Raw genomic sequence first — 21,035 nt, 5'->3', positions numbered from 1 at the left:
CAATACGCCAATTAGCACAAATGGTAAGTTCCGACAGTGCCTACAAGTGTGTCTACTGGCCGCTAAATGGCAATACCGGTTTCATATGTATACACCTGGTAAAAGGACTGGAATTGCGAAAAACCAATTTTTCTGCCGACAAATGCCCGAAAAATACATTTGTTTATTAAATTTCTTTTATAAAAATCATAAGAATAATCAACAAATTATGAATTTTTCTAAAATTATCACAAAGTTCCTAATTTTAAAAAATGAGGGAGAAAATAAATTTTTCTCTCAAAAAATGGCTTATGACTAATTCATGCATTTGTTTTTAATATTAAGTATAATAATTTTTAACCAGAAATTTCTTTACGATTATATTGTTTTATTCAAATTTCTTGCAATATAACTTTTAATAAATCGTGAAATTATGGAAAATCGTAAAAAACATTCTCTCAACAATTAATTTGTTAATAAATTGAAAGCCTTTTTAAAAAATCTTACTCGATAACTCTCTTAGAAGTCTTATCAGCTTTTTTTCCGCATAAATCGGTCAGGGCTGACGTTGAAAAAAGTAGTTTTTAAATTTCTTTCATAACAAAAAGGACAACAAAGTTTTTAGAAAAGCACGGCTTTAAAAAATGCTTGCAATCAATCTAATATACCTAGAACCAATTTATCAACTATTCAGAAAAGTTGTTTGATAGTTTAGAAATGGTTAAAAGATTTAATTCATTTTTTATAATCAAATAAGTTAGATAAAATGGATTCATGGAGGTTGGCTGTGATTGTTTAATTTGATTTTCACGCATGAAATATAATAAATAAATTAGTATTATGTAAAATCTAACAATTTTCATTGTTTATAAAAACTGTAAAAAAATTTTAGTCATCTTAGGCATTTTTTAGGAAAAGAATTGCGTTTTTTTAGGGTTTTAGTAGACTGTAATTTAGTAATGGCTCTGTGCTATCGATCGATAACAATGGATGATAATTGTTTACAAAAAAATTAATTAACAAATAAATTTTTCGGCTATTTTTAAGGTCAAAACTGGTTTTTTCCCCAACGTAACCAACTGTAAAATGCAAAATATTATTGCACGAAGTCGCCGAGAATCCTTACAAGGATAGTCTAAATTTTTGGCTCGAATTTTCATGTATGTCACCCCAAAATTTATTCAAATTAGTTTACAGGCGTTTCAAATAAAAAAAGACGTTTTTGTCAATTTAATTGAGAATCGTCAATATTTTTTTAGAATAGAGTACAAAAATTCGTGAACTTTGCCATTAGATCGAGGCAATAATTGATGCATATTAACAAAAATAATGGTTTGAACAATTTATTATTATTGTTAATAATTTCTTTGAATGATAATAGAAGTGTTCGGTTTTCTCTAAAATATTCAACTTTCTGTCAACTTTTCATTTAAAGCGAGGTAATAATTAGTAAAGTTGAAGAAAAAGAATTGCTGGAAAAATATATTATTATTGCTTATAACCAGCCTTTCCTATATTAATGATAAATATCAGAGGTTTTCTCTGAAATTTCTAGCTTTTCTTAGACTTTTTAATAAGAAAAGGATAAAAATATGAACAATAATTTGATCATAAAAGCTTGCTGGAAGTTGAAGGAAAATTCACATTAAATATGATCAATATAGAAAAGTTGAAAAATATTATTTTCAAATATCTATTTTATCTCAGAAAAATAAAATGATTATGGAATAAATGATTTTCTATAATGTTTATTTATTAGCTGTTCAGAAGGATAAGCCCAACGAAACATTAGGATTTTCCGAAAAAACTGGTTCAATGCTCATTTTTCTTAAGTATCATTAATTATCACCGCATTAAGTGAAAAGTTGAGAAAAAGTAGAAAATTTCAACAACAAAAAAACCGCAACTGTGTAGCATTATTCAAAGAGAAGTTGATATTAAATAACGGCGGTTAGTTGAAACAATCATGGCTGTTAGCTTGATTTCATTGCAACTTCATTCTAATCAAAAATGTACCAAAAGTGGAAAATTTTAGAAAAAACTACAACACTAGCATTATTCTGAGAAAGATACCCAACGTGTCTCTAGACGCTTTTCATGATCATGTTATATGTCGTTCTTTGCCAAAAAAGAAAGGACATATGTTTTTTCTTATCGGTCCATAAACAGTTCAAGGGGGTAAAAAACCTTCTAAATATTGTACGGTCAAGGGGTGGTATGATTCATTCATATTTAAGAAGAGAATATTTTTTTATTTAAGTAATTGGAAAAGGTTCATTCAAATAAGGGACGAAAAACGCTATTTGGTCGATTTAATACAAAAATTTGACAGGGGTAAACGAGCCCCTATATAAACAAAAATAACAGAGAGTAATGCAAAGTTCAAAGAAAAAAACTGAAAAAATATAAGTCACCAAACAAAACAAGAATAAGTTGACGTATTTTTGCATTTTTTCAAAAATCATATTGTAGGGGGTAACTACTTCTGAACACAATTTATCATAAATATGCATGCATGATGAAAAGTTTTGCAATTTATTGGATTTTTATAAAAGTCTATAAACTCTAAAATCTTATTTTAAAATCTTATAAAGCCTATGGCTTTTGTTTAATTACTTTTGGTACGAAAGTGGGTACATTGATGACAAACCAGAACCGGTCGAAAATGCAGTTCATTTTAGTTACGGAGAGTCTTGTAAAACACATTATGAAATGCAAGACGGCACAAATTTTTGTGTCATTCGATGTTTTTGGCGTGAAAAATCACAGGATTTAAAACACTTTTTCAATAATTATCATCATTATTCCAAGTTTGAAACGTAAAAAAATGGTGCACTCTAATGCTTAATAATAATGATACATGTATTAAAAATAATATAATAAATCTACAGACATTTAAAACAATTATATTAACCAATTTGCAGTATTATGAGAAATTTTACTTTCTGTTCCATAGACAACGGAAAAATAAATTGTCAACGTTCCGCCATTTTGAATTATTGACATTTTTATTTCAGATTAGGATTCAGCGATCTTGACGCATATAATATACTGACTTTCATAAAAATAGAATAATTCAACGAAAGATATTATCGGCCATATTGAATCCGTCATTTTGAATTTCTGTTATCAAACTTGGATTCAGCGACACCAATAAACCCCATATGAACAGTTTCATCAAAATTGCAGCTTGTTTATATGCCTATTTTTGATAAAGTTTGCTTAGGGGCCGTTACACCCCTACAATATGACTATTAAAAACAATGTAAAAACATTTAAACTTATTTTTCTTTTGTTGGGTAACATATACTATTATATATATATTTCTATTATTTTCATCATATGCAGAGGGTGCTCTAACCCTTTAAAATTTTGTAATTAGGTCGGGAAAAAAGCGGTTTTCAACCCTTATTGTGGCGAAACTTTCCTCATAGACTTCATGGAAAAATATGAAAAACATTTTCTTGAATGTAGACCAGTAAAACCACCCTTTGACACTACCATATTTGTGGGGATTTTTCACCTCCTTAAAAGTTTTATTAGCCGATAAAAAGAACTCGTGTCGTTTCTCTTTTAGTAGAGTACAACATATATCAAGATCATTAAAATCATTCAGTGACACGTGGGTTACCTTATTTTCAAGGAAATATTATAATAAATAACAATACATTCTTTAAATATTTGTCTCTGTTCAATTTAATTAACTCTTATTTTGGAAAAACCACGGTTTTATAAGTCTATTTTAAGATAATATTGATTGCTTAAGACAATACAAAGTTATTTTAACAATTTATTTAAACTTTTAATTATTATTATAAAATAGTATATTTTGGGACAAGATACAGACCTATGGTAATTATATTTAAAAATTAATTATTCATATGTATTATGGCTAACAGTGGAGACAAATGCTGTTCCGACTTGATTGATTCGATATTAAACATTTTTAATATTATTTACAAAATCGTCTTTTTCCTCGTGGGAAATAGTTATTAAACATCATGGGGCTTGCGGAATATCTCAATATAATTTTTCTTAGAAAAAAATGCATTTTTCGTGATTTTGAACCAATTTTGAAGCTAAATTTAGGAAAATTAGAAAAAAATTGGACCAGCCTAGTGTACAAGGATCAGAATAAATCGTATGATCATGTCCTGAAACAGGTATGAGAACTATGGCCTCTTACCGTGTAGCCAAAAGCACTTTTTGGGGACAAGTCTGTCTACAACCCAATTTTTAATGGATTTAGACTATTTACAATGAATTACGATTATTTAAGGATATCTGCTGCTTGGCAGTATTATTTAAACAATTTTTATAAACAAATTCATAATTTTAACATTATTCTACGAATAGGGCCAATTTGTTTTGCGAAACACACTAGAAATGTATCGTTAGTGACACCTAACTGTAATTTTGTTCAACTTGATAAAAAATATAAATTTTCTAAAAAAAATTTTATAATTAAATGTAAATTTTCACCATTATTCCAAGAATAGACTCCATTTTTTATGCGAAATAAACTAAAAATGTATTTCCAATGACTCTTTGGTATGATACTTGAGAACGGATAAGGAAAGTTAATTATTTTAACATTTTTTATGAACAAACGTGCATTTCGCTCACTTGTGCATGCATAGACTTATTTTTTTCGTGTAGTAAGTAAGAAAGGTCTTGCTAATGACTTCTTCTTGCCTTGTTTATCCAATTAATAAGAGCTGTACATTATTTAAACAATATTTATGTAGAAATGCACAGTTTGACTATTTTTCAATGAAAACTATTATTTTCTTTGCGTGAATAAACAATAAATGTCTTGGCAATTATTCCTTCTCGTCACATTTTTCTAATTAGGAAAAAGTGTTGAAACTTTAATCAATATTTATAAACAAATTCACAGTTTGATCATTTCTCAATGGTAAATTTTTTTTGCGGACTGAGCTAAGAAACCAAGGTCATTTCATGTATTAATCAAAGGTGTGATGGGTTTTTGAAGTAGGAAACGTCATGAAAAATGGTCAAACTGTGATTTTGTTTATAAATATTGTGTTAAAAATCAACAATTTTTCCTAATTAGAAAAATGTGGCAAAAAGGAATAATTGGCAAGATATTTATTGTTGATTCCCCAAAGAAAATTAACACTTTTCATAGAAAAATGGTAAAACTGTGCATTTATAAATAAACAGTGTTAAAATAATTAACAGTTCTTGTTAATTAGACAAGCAAGGCAACAAGGAGTCATTGGTAAGACATTTCCAGCTTAATTCATAAAAAATAAGCCTATTCCTGCAAAAGTGACAACAATGATAATTTTTTTATGAAAATTGTTTAAATAATTCTGACAAGTAGCATATATTTTTAAATAATCATGAATAGGCATACACTGTTCGCATATTCTATATAAAAACTGTGAATTTTAAACAACTAATCATTGTGAACCACAAAAAATGGCTTTTGTACATTAATTTATTTATTATATTTATAACCATTTTTTTCTCACTTTTACCTACTAATGCTGCTTAGCAGCATATATTTTTGAATAAACATGATTAGTCATACACCGCTCTCATATTCTATATAAAAACTGTGAAATTCTAACAATTTATCATTGCGAATCACAAAAATGGCTTTATTTAATTAATTTATCTGAAAATTATAAAAAATTTGTTTCTTACTCTAACCTACTGAAAACTACTGCTAGATAGTACTTACACTGACTAAGGCTCTTATTTAGTCGATTCGCAGATCTTACAAAAAAACGTACATCGGGAAAGTTAGGATAAAAATATTGTTTATTTTGTTGTCAAATAAATATTTTTTGTTCAGCCAAATCGAAATGCTCGCACCGACTCAATATACACGAAAGCCTTACGGCCATTAAAAAAAATGTCCAAATTCATTAAAAATTGGGTTTTAGACAGAGTTTCGTTCACAAAAAGTGCTTTCGGCTACACTGTGCGTCTGTTCGATGAATAGGTGGACAGAATTTCTATAACCAGGCAGAGTAAGAGAGGGTTTTGCGCCCAAAATGGGTGGTGGGTGGCGTCCGGATTCAAATAAATTCAAGCTGTCGCTTCTGAGCATTTGCAGAGTAAATATTGCGCGTAAAGTAAACCCTTTTTGTAGGTTTCTATCATGCTCTCAAAGTTCTATAAGTAGTAGGGCTGAAGTTCCATAGCCCAGACGGAGCAATAGAGGGATTTATGGTTAGGGTGGGTGGTGGGGGATGTCAGGAACCAAATTCATGCTCGAACAGTCGCATCCGAGAATTTTCGGAGTAAATATCACGCGCGAAGTAAACCTTCCTGTTGCGCGGTGAAGTTTTGTGGTTATCTTGAAAAGTCTGCAGTAGGGACTTTCACTAGGATTAGGCAGGCGTATGGTGAGGGTGCAATGAGCAAATCAGCTGTTTCTAATTGGCACTGCTCATGTATGCGTTTCATTTTGAGAGCATGTCAGTAGCATAAAAAAGGGCTTACTTCTCGCGCGATATGTACGCCGAAAATGCTTGGAGGCGACTGTTCGAGCATGGATTTGGCTTCTAACATCCCTCATCACCAATCCTGTCGGTAAAGAACTTCTTTTGTAGACCCTGTAGTCGTGAATCAAACTAATATCCTTTCTCCACTTTCTCGGAACCGGCTTATTATTTTTATTGAAACTTTTCATGCTTGAATTCACCAATGACGCATCTTAAAATAATTTCTTGTTGTTTCAAATTCTAAACTGCAAATTCGATTTTTAAGAACATTTTCTTTGTCTATCCTAAAAATGGTTAAAATGCTGTTTATGTCCTTTTATATCACCAACCTTCACTTGCTATTACTTTTTGAAGGTCGACTGGATGGACGAAAAAACAAAAAGGAATGCTTTGGTAAAACTTGAGTCTATAAATAACTTAATTGGATATCCCGATGAACTTTTCGATAATAAGAAACTCGACGAATTTTACATGAAGCTGGAAATTACCCCCGATGATTATTTGCAAGCAGTTTTAAACATGACTATTTTCCTGAAGGACAAATTGTCAAATCAATTGAGGTACCCAGTAAAAAGATTAGATTGGACTTCCCACAGTGCAATTGCTTTTGGAAATACTGTCTATAAAAAAGAGGAAAACAGCATTTGTAAGTCTAAATGCTTGCTAAACTTCAAAATGGTTCTGGGCTAGCACAAGAGTTCTGAAATTATTTTTTAACTCATTATATCATAAATGGTTTTTTTTTAATTTCGAAATTTAAAATTAAAGACATTTATTCATTTAAGTAATATCCTAATATGAATTCCAATTTTCTAGCAATCTATGCTGGAAGACAACAAGATATTTTTCTCCATAAGGATCGGCCTCAGTATCTGAATTATGCTAGGCTTGGTGTCTTGCTTGCTCGCGAAATCACTCATGGTTTCGATTGGCAAGGTAGCCTATTTGGTAAAAATGGTGACCCTGAGGATTGGTGGACTAAAGAAACAGAAGAAAATGTTTCTAAAAAAGCTGATTGTATTATTAAACAATATGGAAATTATACTGCTGAAGAAGTTGGCTTAAAAGTACGTATAATGTTCAAGTATGGTAGTCATCAATAGAGTGATCCAAAAATACATTGGAAATTGTTTTTTTAATTTGTGTGCATATCTATCAAAAATTAATTTTAATCCATACAAAAATAAATCCATTTTTTTCGTTTTTAACAAAAAGAATATTTAGAGGTGGCGCGTAAGACTCATGAAATTTAGCACGTATTTACTATAAGGAAGAAAAAAGTTTTTATACATTTTATTCAGAATCGTTTATATTATGAAATCATGTTAAAACTCAACAATACTCTTTAAAATTAGTCATATAATGCGAATAAAATACTTCATTTTTAATATCACTGATAATAATTTGTTTTCAGTTTTTTAAACGCAAATTTTTTCCAGTACATTAAATATTACATTATACTGATAATTAAAAGTTTAAATAAATTTTTCAAACAATTTATGATTGTTTTCATCAATTTTCTCTAAGAATGAAGGTAAAAAGTCGAGGTTTTCTCAAATATTTTCTACTTTTTGTAAAATTTTCTTCAGTAGAGTAAGGAGATAGTTAAATTATGTTAACAAACGTAATTGTTTGAAGAAACTATTCTTATTTTTAATCATATTCTCATTAAATAATGCAGAATATTTCTGTTCTTCTGAAATTTGTAACTTTTTTTTTTATTTTTCTTTCAGAGTGACTTAATAATTAATTAATATTTATAATCATCTTCATCTATATTAATGCCAGATAGTTGCGGTTTTTCTGAAATTTTTAACATTTTGTTAACTTTTTGCTAAGTGAGGTAATAATGCAAGCAAGTTAACAAAAAAAGTTGTTTAAACTATTTATTGTTTTTCATAACTATCTTCTCTTAAACAAGTGTTAGAAAGCAACGGTTTTTTTTCTAAAATTTTGAGTTTTTCTTTGACTTTTAAGTTACGAATAAAAAATAAATATTAATATTAATCAGTAACCATATTTTAAACAATCTCTTTCTTTTTTGTGTATATATTTTTCTGACATAGAATAAATGTTCCAAACTTTTTTCGAATGTTCTATATCGATCACATTAAATGTAAATTTTTCTCTTACGTATTTAGTAAGAGCCTTTTTGCGGAAATCAATATTATTATTTGTTCCCAACTAAAAATTTAAAGAATTGGAGAATTTTTTAAAAAGCAGAAAGTTTCTAAGTCTATTTTCAGAGAAAAATGGCCAAACCAAAAATGGATTATTTAAAAAATTTATGCAAACATCTAAGTGTCAATAAACAGTGTATATGATGTATTAGAAACAATTCGCATTTAAAAATTACAAAAAATCATAACTAGCCGAAAAATCTCGCATGTTTTGGGAAAAATATGCACAATTTTTGTTTTAATCGTGAAAAATTAGATTTGTGTAAGATTAGACCCCGCAGGGCAGGTTTTCGCGAACCTGCCTGCCTGTATGTATGTAAATTTTCAGGCTGTAATTAAAATATCTTTATGAAGGGTATATTCTTTTAGTGTTCTAAGCTAAAGGTCAAGTAACGAATTTGACCTTTAGCTTAGGACACTAAAGTGAGCCCTTTTATCAAGATTTGAAAATTTTATGTACTGCTTCTCGTAGTATCTAAGAAGATGAAAAATGTATCATTTTGATTTTTTTTTTTAAATAACCAAGTATTCACAAAATTCAGAAAAATAACTGAAATGCAAATCCTATTTAAAAAAAGCACGATATGAAAAAATTCAAGAGCAGGAAATCTCTTCTTTTTGTACACGCTGCAAGATTGTCATAACAAGTATTCGAATTGTTTGAAAATTCAAAAAATAAAATTTTGGTCGTACAAAAACTAATAAAAAATTCTATTTTTCGATTAAACTATACAATATACAAAAAAAAATTTACAAAAATTTTGCATTTACAAAATATCTGTAAGTTGGATAACAATAAATTTTTGATAGGATGCGTAGTGTTTGTTTGGTTCGTGGAAAAAATTAAAGAAATTGAATGTTTGGATAAACAACACAAGGTACGAAAAAGAAAGAAGTGACAAAACTTATTTACCCATAAAAGAGCCACAAATTTCTGATTAATTATTGCATTGTAAGATGCACAATTTTTGTTTTAATAGAGTCAAATTACATTAACAATAAAAAAATTAAAGTTTTGGAAAAATGGCATTATCCCATTTTGGATAATTTGATATAATCTCAAGATTCAAACTCGAATTAAAAATATTGATTAGCAGAGTTAGACTGTCCTAGACAAATACTACAATGCTATATATGTATTTTTTTTTTGGTTTGGCACAATGTTTTGCGCTATCATCATAATTCAAAGCTGATATAAAAAACTGTTTGTTGTTATCAATAAAAATGGTTTGACCTTTAATATTAATGCATTTGATTGAAAATTATGGAATTGATAATCGTGTATAATATTTCAAATGTGAGTTTTCTAGCAAAACTGTTTTCATTGGCCTCATTCAAAAATGGATGTAAGGATAAAAAAGACTTTTTAATTTGAGTCGAATCGATTCACCTATAGTATTAATAAATTTTCGTGAGAAGTGCAAAAGTTATGTTCATTTATAATCTTTCAAAAATACATTTTGGTACTATGACTCTTTACATTATCACAATTCCAAGCTGATGATCTAAAATATTTAAAGAATCAGCTTTATAGTAAACATTTTTTTTTCATTGACATAATTCAACCTAAGGAAGTGATGGTTATTTATAGTATCTAAACAATCAGTTTTACGCTAAAAGTTTTTTCATTGACATAATTTTAAGTTGACGTATGAATAAGAAAGACAATTTTCTTTTTTGGAAAAGAATCGACTGTCCTTGTTCCATAATATCTGTGAATAAACAGTAACAGGCTATAGTCATTTAGAATATTTAAAAAATTGTTTTTCTTACAGAGAAAATGTTGTTATCAACACGACTAAAATTTAATTTAAGATTTTAAAAAAAGGGTTTGAAAGTTATATATAATCATTAAAAGATGATGTAAACAAAAAATATTTTTTGTTTAAAGAGGAATTGATTGACCACTAATTTGATTTTATTCTACTTAAATAGAAGAAAGTTATGATCACTTATAATATTGAAAAAATTATTCAAAGAACTTTTATGACTTTTATTCTTTAAGAATGAGTCATGAAATAAAAATTATGTCCCCTTCAATACAGCAAAAATTTAAAATTGTTTATAATTTGAAGTACATACATCTTATCTTAGCTAAATATAAGTTAAGCATTTAAATTATATGGTCTTTCAGATGTTTAATCATGTTTTACTTTATGCTTTTTTTTAACTGAAAATCATTCATGCTTCCTCTATGAGGAAACAAATGCATATTCGTAAATATAATTTAGAACCTCAAATTGAGATAGAAATAAATAAATTTGTTTACAGACAAGGAAATACGAATCTTTCCCCATCCATTCTTAATACGGAAATTTCTTCCTTTGTTGTAGTAAGGAGTCGATACATTTTTTAATGCTTTTTAGATTAATTGTAAAAATAACGAACCCAGTTTACTCTGAAAATTACAAAATTAACTCTTTTTATATAAAAAAATTTGAATGAATGAAATGCAATAACAAATTTTCAATAATTTTCAGTTGAATGCTAATAAAGTGGCAGTCGAAAACATTGCAGACAATGGAGGAGTAAAAATATCGTATCTAGCCTATCAAGATTGGTTGAAAAAACACGGCCCCGAACTCAAATTGCCTGGATTGAACTATTCCCAAACACAGCTTTTTTGGATCCAAGCAGCTATCCAGCATTGTGCCAAATACACAAAAGAGTCTCTAAAAAATGATATCATGACAAGTGATTATAGTCCTGCCAAATTTAGAGTCTTGGGTACATTTTCCAACCGACCCGAATTTTCAAAAGACTTTAATTGTCCACGTGATTCAACAATGAATCCCGTGAAGAAGTGTTCCGTATGGTAAATCTTTTCTCAAAAAAAAAAATTTCTTAACATTTTCAAGAAATGTAAAATGAATTTACCAATATTATTATTAAGTTATTATAAAAAAAAGTATAGAATTTCTTATCATGATAGAGAATTTTTTTTCAAATTTTGACAAAAAATAAAGTTTTTTTCATTTCATACCCCACGCTTTGGAAATTAACATGGGGTTTTAAATGGGAAAAGCTCAGTTTTTGCAAAAATGGGAAACTAAGTACTTATTATAAACGTTTTCATACTATAAATGCCTCTTAAGGAATGCTGAAGGAATATTGTTTACCCAATCAATTTTAATGTTGTCATCTGCTATCCCCTTTTATTAGGCCCAGCAAATGCACTAAAAATGTAAAATAATAGTTGTCTATGAAATTTATGTTCAAGACGGTCATTAATTGTAGAAAACAATAAATGTTCAGTCTTTAAAGCAGCAAAATTTGTTGAAAAAAACAATAGTTGTTCAAACCATTTAAATCGATTTGAAACATACTTTGAAACTTGCCACTTATGGAGTAAAAATAATTAATTTGGAAAAAATTGCAAAAAATATCGTTTTTAGCATGAATTGGATAGAAAACGACTTTTTTTTTAATTTTCGATCTCTCTAAAATGACGATATTTCGTGATCTACAAGAGTTACCATAAATTATTTTTTTAATGAGGGAAAAATTATAAGGAATTTTCATATTATAATTAGGAAAAAGTAAACAGACATGTTACCGACAAAAAATTAAGTTCGAACATTTATTGACTATTTTCTGTATTATCTATTATACTATATTATCGAATATAGATGATTCTAAATAGTGCGATGCCGAAATTCAAAATAGCGTAACTTCCGTAGGTTTGAAAATTTTCTTAATTCCTTTGGGGCTTTAATGTTTTTTATGAAACAATATTGGGTTGTAAAGTTTCATTAGTATCGAACAACAGCCTGAACATCCTGATATTTCTTATGCATACTGGTCCAATTAAAACCAGTTTAGATCTCTTAATATTCGTTATAATCCCTTAAAATGCTTGGAAATTTTTACAAATACCTTAGAATCCTTTGAAATCTTTGAAATCCCTACAAATTATTTGAGATATTTCAAATATGTGCTAATCTTTCTGAATCTCTGGAAATTCTTTACAATATATTAAAATCCATTAAAATCTTTTGAAATCCAGTGCCTTAAAGTCGCTTGAAGTCTTTGAAATCTTTGAACTCGCATTAACAAAACCTTATAATCCTTAAAAAATAGATAAGAATCCTTTAAAATTTTTTAAAATTTGTTAAAGGCTTTGAACTTTTGTGAAATATTTGAAATCTATTAAATCACTTTGAATTTCGTTCAAATGTTTAAAAAGTGTGGGAATCTTTCGGAACCTCCTGAAATCTCTTTAATCTATTTAAATCCATTAAAATTTTTTAAAGGCCCTCATAATTCCTCAAAAATCCCTTAAATTATCACAACCACTTAATGTTTCTCAAAATCTGCATATTCTTTTACAATCCGTTGAAATTTTTACAAAGATTTTGAAATCACTAGAAATCTTTTGAATTCTCTTTCAATCTCTTCGAATTTTCAAAATCTCAATAAAATCTATCGACATCCTTTAAACTTGGCGAAAATACTTAGGAATCACATGAAATTCATTAAAATCTTTAAAAACCAAACTACTTGTTTTAAAATCTCTTAAGATCCTTCAAAATCTATAAATCCTAAAAATTTTCGCATTTTGAAATCCCTTTAAAAAATTTTAAATCGTTCTGAATCTTCTGAAACCCAGTAAAATATATTACAATAGCTGATGATCCCTTTAAAACATTAAAACCATTTTATATCTTGTAAAAGCTGTTATTATTTCTTAAAGTTGTTTAAAATCTTTGCAGATATTTTGAAATCCCTTTATATCTTAAACATCTAATTAAAATCTTAAGATATTCTTTACGCTTCGTAATAATGTAATCCTTTCAAATCCACAGAATCTCTTATAATATATTAAAATCCACTACAATCTTTTAAAAGCCGTTAAAATTTCAAGAAGTCTCATTAAATCACTAAAGCTTCTTTATATTTCTTGAAGTCATTCATATTTCTTTAAACTTCATGAAAAGACTTTAGTATCGCATGAAATCCTTTACAACACATTTGTAAAATCCCGTGACGTATTTTGAAATATCTTAAGATTTCTGAAAATTTCGGAAAACTGTTTAAAAATTGTTAAAGGTATTAAAATGACTTAAAATTTATAAAATCTTGTAAAAGAAACCCTCATATTCCTTTTAAAATCTATTAAAATCTCTAAAAATCGGTTAAAATCCTTGAAATACCGTGAAATTTCTGCAAATTTTACGCAATTCTTCGACATCCTTGAAATCTATTTTAGATTCACTGAAATCTGTAAAATTCGTGAACATCTTTCAGATTCTCTTAAGATCTCTTACAATATTTAAAAATCCATTAAAATCTTATAAAATCTTTTAAAATCCTTGGATATGTGTAATTTCGAGTCTTTCCAAATCGCTTATACCTTTGAAATTTTACGAAATGATCGAAACCTCTTTACACCACTTAAAATTGTTTAAAATTTCTCAAAATCTTCGAAATTCTTCTAAAATTACGTGACTTATTTAAAAATATTTCAAGATTTCTCAAAATCAGAGGAATTTACCTTCAATTCGTTAAAAGCACTTGAAATTTGTCCAAAACCATTGATATCTCAATAAATCTGAATAAACTCCTTGAACTCCCTTAAAATTTTTCGAAAAAATTAAAATTGTATCTTTAGTTGTAGAAGGTAATGTTTTATAACTCTTGAAATCTTCTAAATTCATTTGAAACATGTGGAACCTTTTATAATTCTTGGGAATTGTTTGAAATATCCTAAACATATGGCCTAAAAAAATCACTCAAGTATTTTAAAAAATTCCCAGAAATCTCGTTTACGATCATATAATTGATATATTTTTTAAGGAGGGGGTTTGAATTTTTTTAAGTCATCCTTACGTAATTGATAAACGTTCCCTTTGTAGATTCAGAAAAAAACAAAAAATGTAATATTTTTAGTAGCTAGACAAACGTATAGCCCACATAATTTAAACAATTAGCACACAAATTTATAAATAAGTTTGCCGGTTGAAATTTTAGGATTTTTGAAATCATTGGTTATTTTGTTTAATTTACTACTTTTTATGAAGAAAAAAATATTTTTCTGTAATTTATAACATATACAGTCTATCCGTTTGGCATGCATTTTTGTCTGCTCTATATAAATTCCGAACTTAGTAAATCAAAAGTAACTAAATATATCAATGAATAATAAAATTGTATAGATATTTGATTCATCAATAAAAAGAATTGCTCTTATTTCATAATGAGAAATAAATTAATTTGTTTCTTAGATCAAGAAGCCAGATTTAAAACATTTAAGAGAAATAGTTAATAAGAATTTAACTTTTACCAAATTTCCTGATATTATAAAAAAACAAAACAAAAAAGAAAACATAATAAGTATCTACAAATTTGCTGTATCATAAAAATGGTTGGTTTCTTAAGTCTCAGAATGAAAATTACAACCACATAATTTGCAGTGGATATTGGCGGCAGCCTTTTGGATGGCGACTGTCAATTTTCGCTTTACATATGTGCAGTTAGCATTTTTTAGCACCAGAGTACCTTAGTAAGATTCATTTTACGATTGGCAGTAATGCCATTATTCCTGAAATCGGTAGCGATGCAACCCAGCATCAATTTGAATTTTTACCGACGAAAAGAGGCAGCTTTTGGATAAAGATCTGAACTTCTATTCGTATAATACCGTCTGACAATAAAGACGTTCAAGCTCGAGCATGGGACGATCCGTAAATTTGCAGGCGGGCGGCAGATACGATCAAGGCATGCGCGTAATTTCTGGACCAGCCTCTGGATCCGCGAAAGGTTTCCATTGAGGATTAAGGTCAGTCCTTATAGAGAAAGTGAAGAGTCGGCACCTCAAAGTTAAAACAACTCTTTTTACAAATTACGATCAGCATAATAAGAGTTAACAATATGCATAAAGAAAAAAAAGATGTGCGGGATTTTCCACATAGTGAAAAATTTGTGCACCTTTTTTAGTTTCTGGATTGAAGTCCTTCCTGAAATATAGAGCATTAATACTTAAACCCAAAACTCCAAATATCGCATGAAAGTATTTCTTTCGTCGGTCTTGTATTTTGTTTAAACCTTTATATACATTTATGAAATTTGTTTAAAGTTTTTTGAATTTCATCAGTTGAATGACCGACAGGACTTAAAAAAAACTTCAAACTTAAAAAAAAGAATAGGCACGCTTATTATTATTACTTCCTTGTCTCAGATTATGGTACTCGAGATGAGAATCGACGAAATTGAGTTAAAGTATTTCTTCAAGGAAATATTCAGATATTGTGTTGATAGGCCTTCTTCTGTCATTTTTTAAATAAGATCAATTTGATTTTTTTCTATCTTCTTTACTTATGTAGATCTATATTTTTAATGTATTTTAAAAACAAATTTCATTTTAAATACCGAGAAATCGAACTGTAGGAAATGATCTCAAAGTGCTTCTAATATCCAGTTTTTCTATTGTGATTGCGTAAGAAACATTATGTTATTTTTAAAATATTTTCCTTTTAAACAAAATGTATAATTCTCTTTCTTCAGAATTTTTTATTTTTATTTTTTGTAGATAATTATCCAAATGCACCAGAAATTTTGCACTTGTATATTGCGTAGCTTGTAATTATCGTCCAAGGTTTATTTTTTGTTTACGCTTTCTTGCAAACATTTCACCGAGAATTTACGAAAAAATGGGTAGGTGGGTAATCTACTTTATAGTATGAGGTCGATTTCAACAAATAACACATTTTAGGACTATAATTATCATTTGTAAACAATTTTCTTCATATATTTGGGAACCATATATTTAAAAAAGTTAAAAAAAAATTATTTCTGCAATTTAAAATACTAAACTGATGTGAAAATTATTGTCTTTACTCGTGTAAATCAGTTATTTAGAATCAAATTTATTTTAAAAAAATGGTATGGCATAAAGTGTGTCTTCACGTAATTAGCATATTGTTACTACATTAATTGAACTTTTAAATGTTTATGAGCATACACTTTTATGACATTAAATTTCTGTAGTTATGAAAGTAATTTCTTTTCTTTACAATAGATACTAAAGGTACTGTGTCAGAATTCATTATTATTGTTATGTGTGAAACGTAAAAATAATATAAAATATTACTGAAGTGTATTAACGTCATAAGAGATAAAAAAATGAATTTGAGTACATATACATTTTTTTATAGTGTATGAAATTTTATTGTATACTAAATTTTATCTGAAAAATTCATAGAACTTTCGACTTTCTGAGGGATTAGAAATGTTTTTAAAACAATTTCATACATTCTTTGTATTTGAGAAACCTTGCATATCAATTAATTATGGGTGAATAAAAAAAAAGATATATCAAATGAAAGTAAAAAATAATAGGTGCCAGAATTTTTGCATTTAGGAGTTAAACACAGGTTGCTGATCATTGGTTTTGTATTTACAGTACTGGAAATTTTTCACTTGGGAATAACAATTTTTTACAAAGAATAGGAAAATGGGGATTTACAATCTTATCATATCTTTCTGAATGATAGACTTTCTTCAACTTAAAATTGATCGCTTAGCGTATTTTTTGTCTACGTTCTTCTGCAAAACTTTATCTACTATCATAAAAAGTCGTAACAGATGTAGGTGAATAATTTACTTTTATTGCAGTATATTTTACGAAAATACATTTTTCAAAAGTAATGGTTAAAAAGTTGAAAAACATACCTTTTCAAAGCTTATAATGATAGTGTCTCCTCGTATTTAAATTTGGGTACAATAAACCAAGGTCGCAGATCACTGTTATTTGTGCCGAAATTTTTTATTTTTTTTAACCTTAATTTATATAAATTAGTACTTTAGTAGTATATTGGTTATAGTACATATATTAAAGAGGACGGTCCATTATGACTTTTTAACTTTCTTCTGTTTTTTGAGTACGCTACTTTCTTTTTGCAATAGAAAATCAGGGGTACTTTGCCACAATTTGTGTTTCTTTTTATGTGTAGAACGTTAAAATATTACTAAATTTTCAAAATGCTGAAAAGGATTAGGAAACATTAATTATTCTATAATAAATTTTCTGGGAAAGTTGCACTAAACTCCGAAGCATAAATCTTAAATATTAATAAACTTATGAATTTGTTGATAGAGATCAGGAATTTTTTCTCAAATAAGTTCATAAAGGCATGAGCTGCGTGAGCATAGTTGGTCGGCCCTGTCAGATATTTGGTTAGTTTCTACCATTATAAGAATGTGAATAAAGTTAGGAGCAATTAGAAGCAATGAAAAAAATGGTCAAAATGTTGAAAAAAATTTTTCATTCAAAGATTTTTGGTGCCTTTGCAATTTTTCCCTTATAATACCCCAACGCCCTCAGTTACAACATATATTTTTGCGAGCATAATCCCAATAATGCATAAAAGTTAAGACAAGAAATATATATTTTTTTGGACCCTATAAAATATGCGATTACGATGAAGCGACGGTTTTTCTTAATTTTAACTTACAATTTTCTTAAATGAGAATCATAGATATACGAATGATGACATTAGCAGAAAATAATATCCAGTGATTTTTCTGTTAAAAGAATTGTTTTTATTAAACGGCACACGATTCATGAGTTTGCTCAAACGGAGGAGTATTAACATAAAATCAACCAATTATTCTCTTTGAGCCTTTTTTCGAAGTTTAATGTAGCATTTTTCCTGAAAAACATTCAAACTACTAACACTAAAAATGACTTAAGTTTTATACAATTGATTTTGATGGAAATTTAAATATTCAAAATAGGGACTTGTAGTTTACCAGACAGGACTGAGATTCAACCTTATTCAATATAATTTATTATACTCCTTAAATACATATTTTAATAGACTTATGAGAATATTTGATGCCTATCAAGGATAAAAAAGAGAAAATATGCATATGATTTGAAAAAAAATCCTATTTTCGAAGATTAAAGGCGATGGCACTCTCATTTGTATGTCAATTTCAGAATCCATTTTCTTATATTATAGTGTGTTCTACTGGAATATTTTACTGGATTCCTCAAGACTTATTTCACATGAAAAAAATTTAATTAAAACTTAGTTAAATAATATGTTTGGTCAAGGTTATAAAAAACAACTGTTAGAAGTCTTAAATACACAAATATATCAAGCTTTAACTTCAGATTTAAGGAACTTCCATGGGTATAATCAATTTTTTATTAATCTTGGACCGTTTCTCAAATATATCGCATTGATTAAATTTTTTATATTTTTTACAATAAGCTAGTAATACTATTTTATGTCGATATTATGTACAATAGATATAAAATTATTTATCAAATGGTACAAAAAAAGTAACCAATTTCAATAAAAACGAGGCTTTTATTCTACAGTTTGAATTAGAAATTAGAACTTTGAATACGAAAATGGTAATAAAAGCGACATACATTTGAAGGGTCTGCGATCTATACCTGTTAACTGATATTTCAGAAATTTCACAGGAAGAAGGAAAATCGCTGTTCTTTTTGAAATTTTAAATATTTTTTTAAACTTTAAAATGTTTTTTGTTCATTTACTAGAGAAAAATAATACACGTTATTTTTATAACTTGTAAATCAAAATTGAATGTTAGACGTGAAGTGACCACTTACTGTGGAACCGTTGACTCGAGATGTCCGCAGAGAGGTGTTTTATCGCCCTTGTTGTGTTGTCTGTTAGTGGATAAACAGTTTCAATAGCTCAAGAGTCAGGGCCACCACGTTATAGGCCATGTGAACGATATACTGGCTATCGTGCGCGGCCAGCATCTGGATGCGCTCTTCGGTGTCAATCCGAGTAAAACGGATGCATTTGCATTCACCAGAAGATATAAGTGGGGAACCATGAGTATATTGAAACTGGCTGGAAAAAAACTGGAAATCAAAGGACAAGCAAAATGTCTAGGAGTCATTCTGGAAAAGAGGCTGTCATAGAATGAACACCTGGAAAACAAGTGCAAGAATCAAGTAGCGACTCTTTCGCTCTGTATAAGCACTATAGTGAAAAGCTGGGGATTTAAATCAGAGACACTTATGTGGATCTGCACAGCGATCCTGCGACCCAGGCTAACCTATACCGCGGTAGTCTGGGGGAGCAGAGTCAAACTGTCTACTGTGAAGTCTCGATTACATAGGATCAGGGGACTGATTCTCTGAGGCATCACTGGTGCCTGGAAGTCAACATTCATGATGGCTCTGGCGTACATATAGGTTTGGAGCCGCTCCATTTCACCTAAAAACCGTGGCTGCGAAGGCGGCCTGGAGACTAAATATGGGAAACGATAGCAGGATCTCGACAGTAGTGCAGACCAATCGACATTGCGAGGAGGCCGACAATGGAGCCGATGTATATCATAGAAGAATGGAATTCCTTTACAATAAGCTTCACAATTGCGATGGGGTCCTAGGCGACAATTCTACAATCTGCGATTATGGCCATGCTCCAGTGCGCCTATAAGGCAAAGAAGTATGACAATAAAAGAAACATTTGTATCTACTCAGATAGCAGGGCTGCTTTAGCGGCCCTGAATGGAACAACGACCACTTCGCTACTAGTATGAGAGTGCTTTGAGGTACTAAATAAGCCAGCGACAGAAAACCGAGTCACTTTGCTCTGGATCCCTAAACACAACGGCATCAAGGGCAATGAAATATCGGACAGGTTAGAAAAGCTAGCAGCAAAAGAAAATGTTACTGGACCCGAACCAGTTGTAGATATTTCTAGAAGGTTAGTCACTGCAGATATTAACAGTTGGCTGACCGAGGGACATCAGAATGAGTTGGGTTTGGTCTCTGCTTGCAGACTGGCTAGAACACTCTCGGACTCAAAGCTCAACTCTCACCGAGCGAAGAAATTTCTCAAGCTCGCGCGGAATGAAGTCAAGGTCCTAATAGAAATGCTTATCGGACACGGAAACCTCCGGTATCACAGATATAACATAGGGCTTGAAAAAAGGCCCCTCTGTCGTCTGTGCGGAAAGGATAATGAAAATTCTACTTATATCGTCTGTCACTGCCCTGCAATTGCGGGGAAACGTGTAACAGTCGCAGGCAGATACTGCATCAATGAGTCAGGAATACCAGCCAAAAGCGGGGCTGCGGTCCTGTTCCCATGCAGAGGGCTTTGGGGCCACGCTTAAGGCTTATAAGAAGAAGGAATGAGATCAACCAAGCGTCAAGGACTGTTATGGTCTTAACCCAGAATAATAATAATAATAAATAAAAGGGGTACAGTGGATCGTGGCCGCTCGTAATTGTATACCTACAACATCATCGCAGGAGGCTTCAACCATCGTATTAAATTATTTGAATTAACTTATAACATTCTAATCTCATTAGTCACTTGACTTAGTCCATGGCTATGACGTATAACCGGGTGAACCCGAGGAAAAGTTTAATAAAAACACATAAATAAGAATAAAT

At 29.5% G+C, this 21,035-nt stretch overlaps 1 protein-coding gene across 1 annotated transcript in view; it reads left to right on the top strand.

Moving 5' to 3' along the window:
* LOC117169887 (neprilysin-2-like) overlaps positions 1–20,752 on the top strand; it is a 32,722-nt gene extending 11,970 nt beyond the window's left edge. The window contains exons 6-10 of the mRNA XM_033356395.1: positions 6,816–7,107; positions 7,278–7,528; positions 11,122–11,456; positions 19,824–20,058; positions 20,198–20,752. Of these exons, the coding sequence (XP_033212286.1) occupies positions 6,816–7,107; positions 7,278–7,528; positions 11,122–11,456; positions 19,824–20,058; positions 20,198–20,752 (1,668 nt within the window). The remainder of the gene's footprint in view (positions 1–6,815; positions 7,108–7,277; positions 7,529–11,121; positions 11,457–19,823; positions 20,059–20,197) is intronic.
* Positions 20,753–21,035: the final 283 nt, after the last annotated feature.

Source organism: Belonocnema kinseyi, chromosome 3, assembly GCF_010883055.1.
Source record: "Belonocnema kinseyi isolate 2016_QV_RU_SX_M_011 chromosome 3, B_treatae_v1, whole genome shotgun sequence".
NCBI lineage: Eukaryota > Metazoa > Arthropoda > Insecta > Hymenoptera > Cynipidae > Belonocnema > Belonocnema kinseyi.
This window is presented reverse-complemented; position numbering and strand designations above follow the sequence as displayed.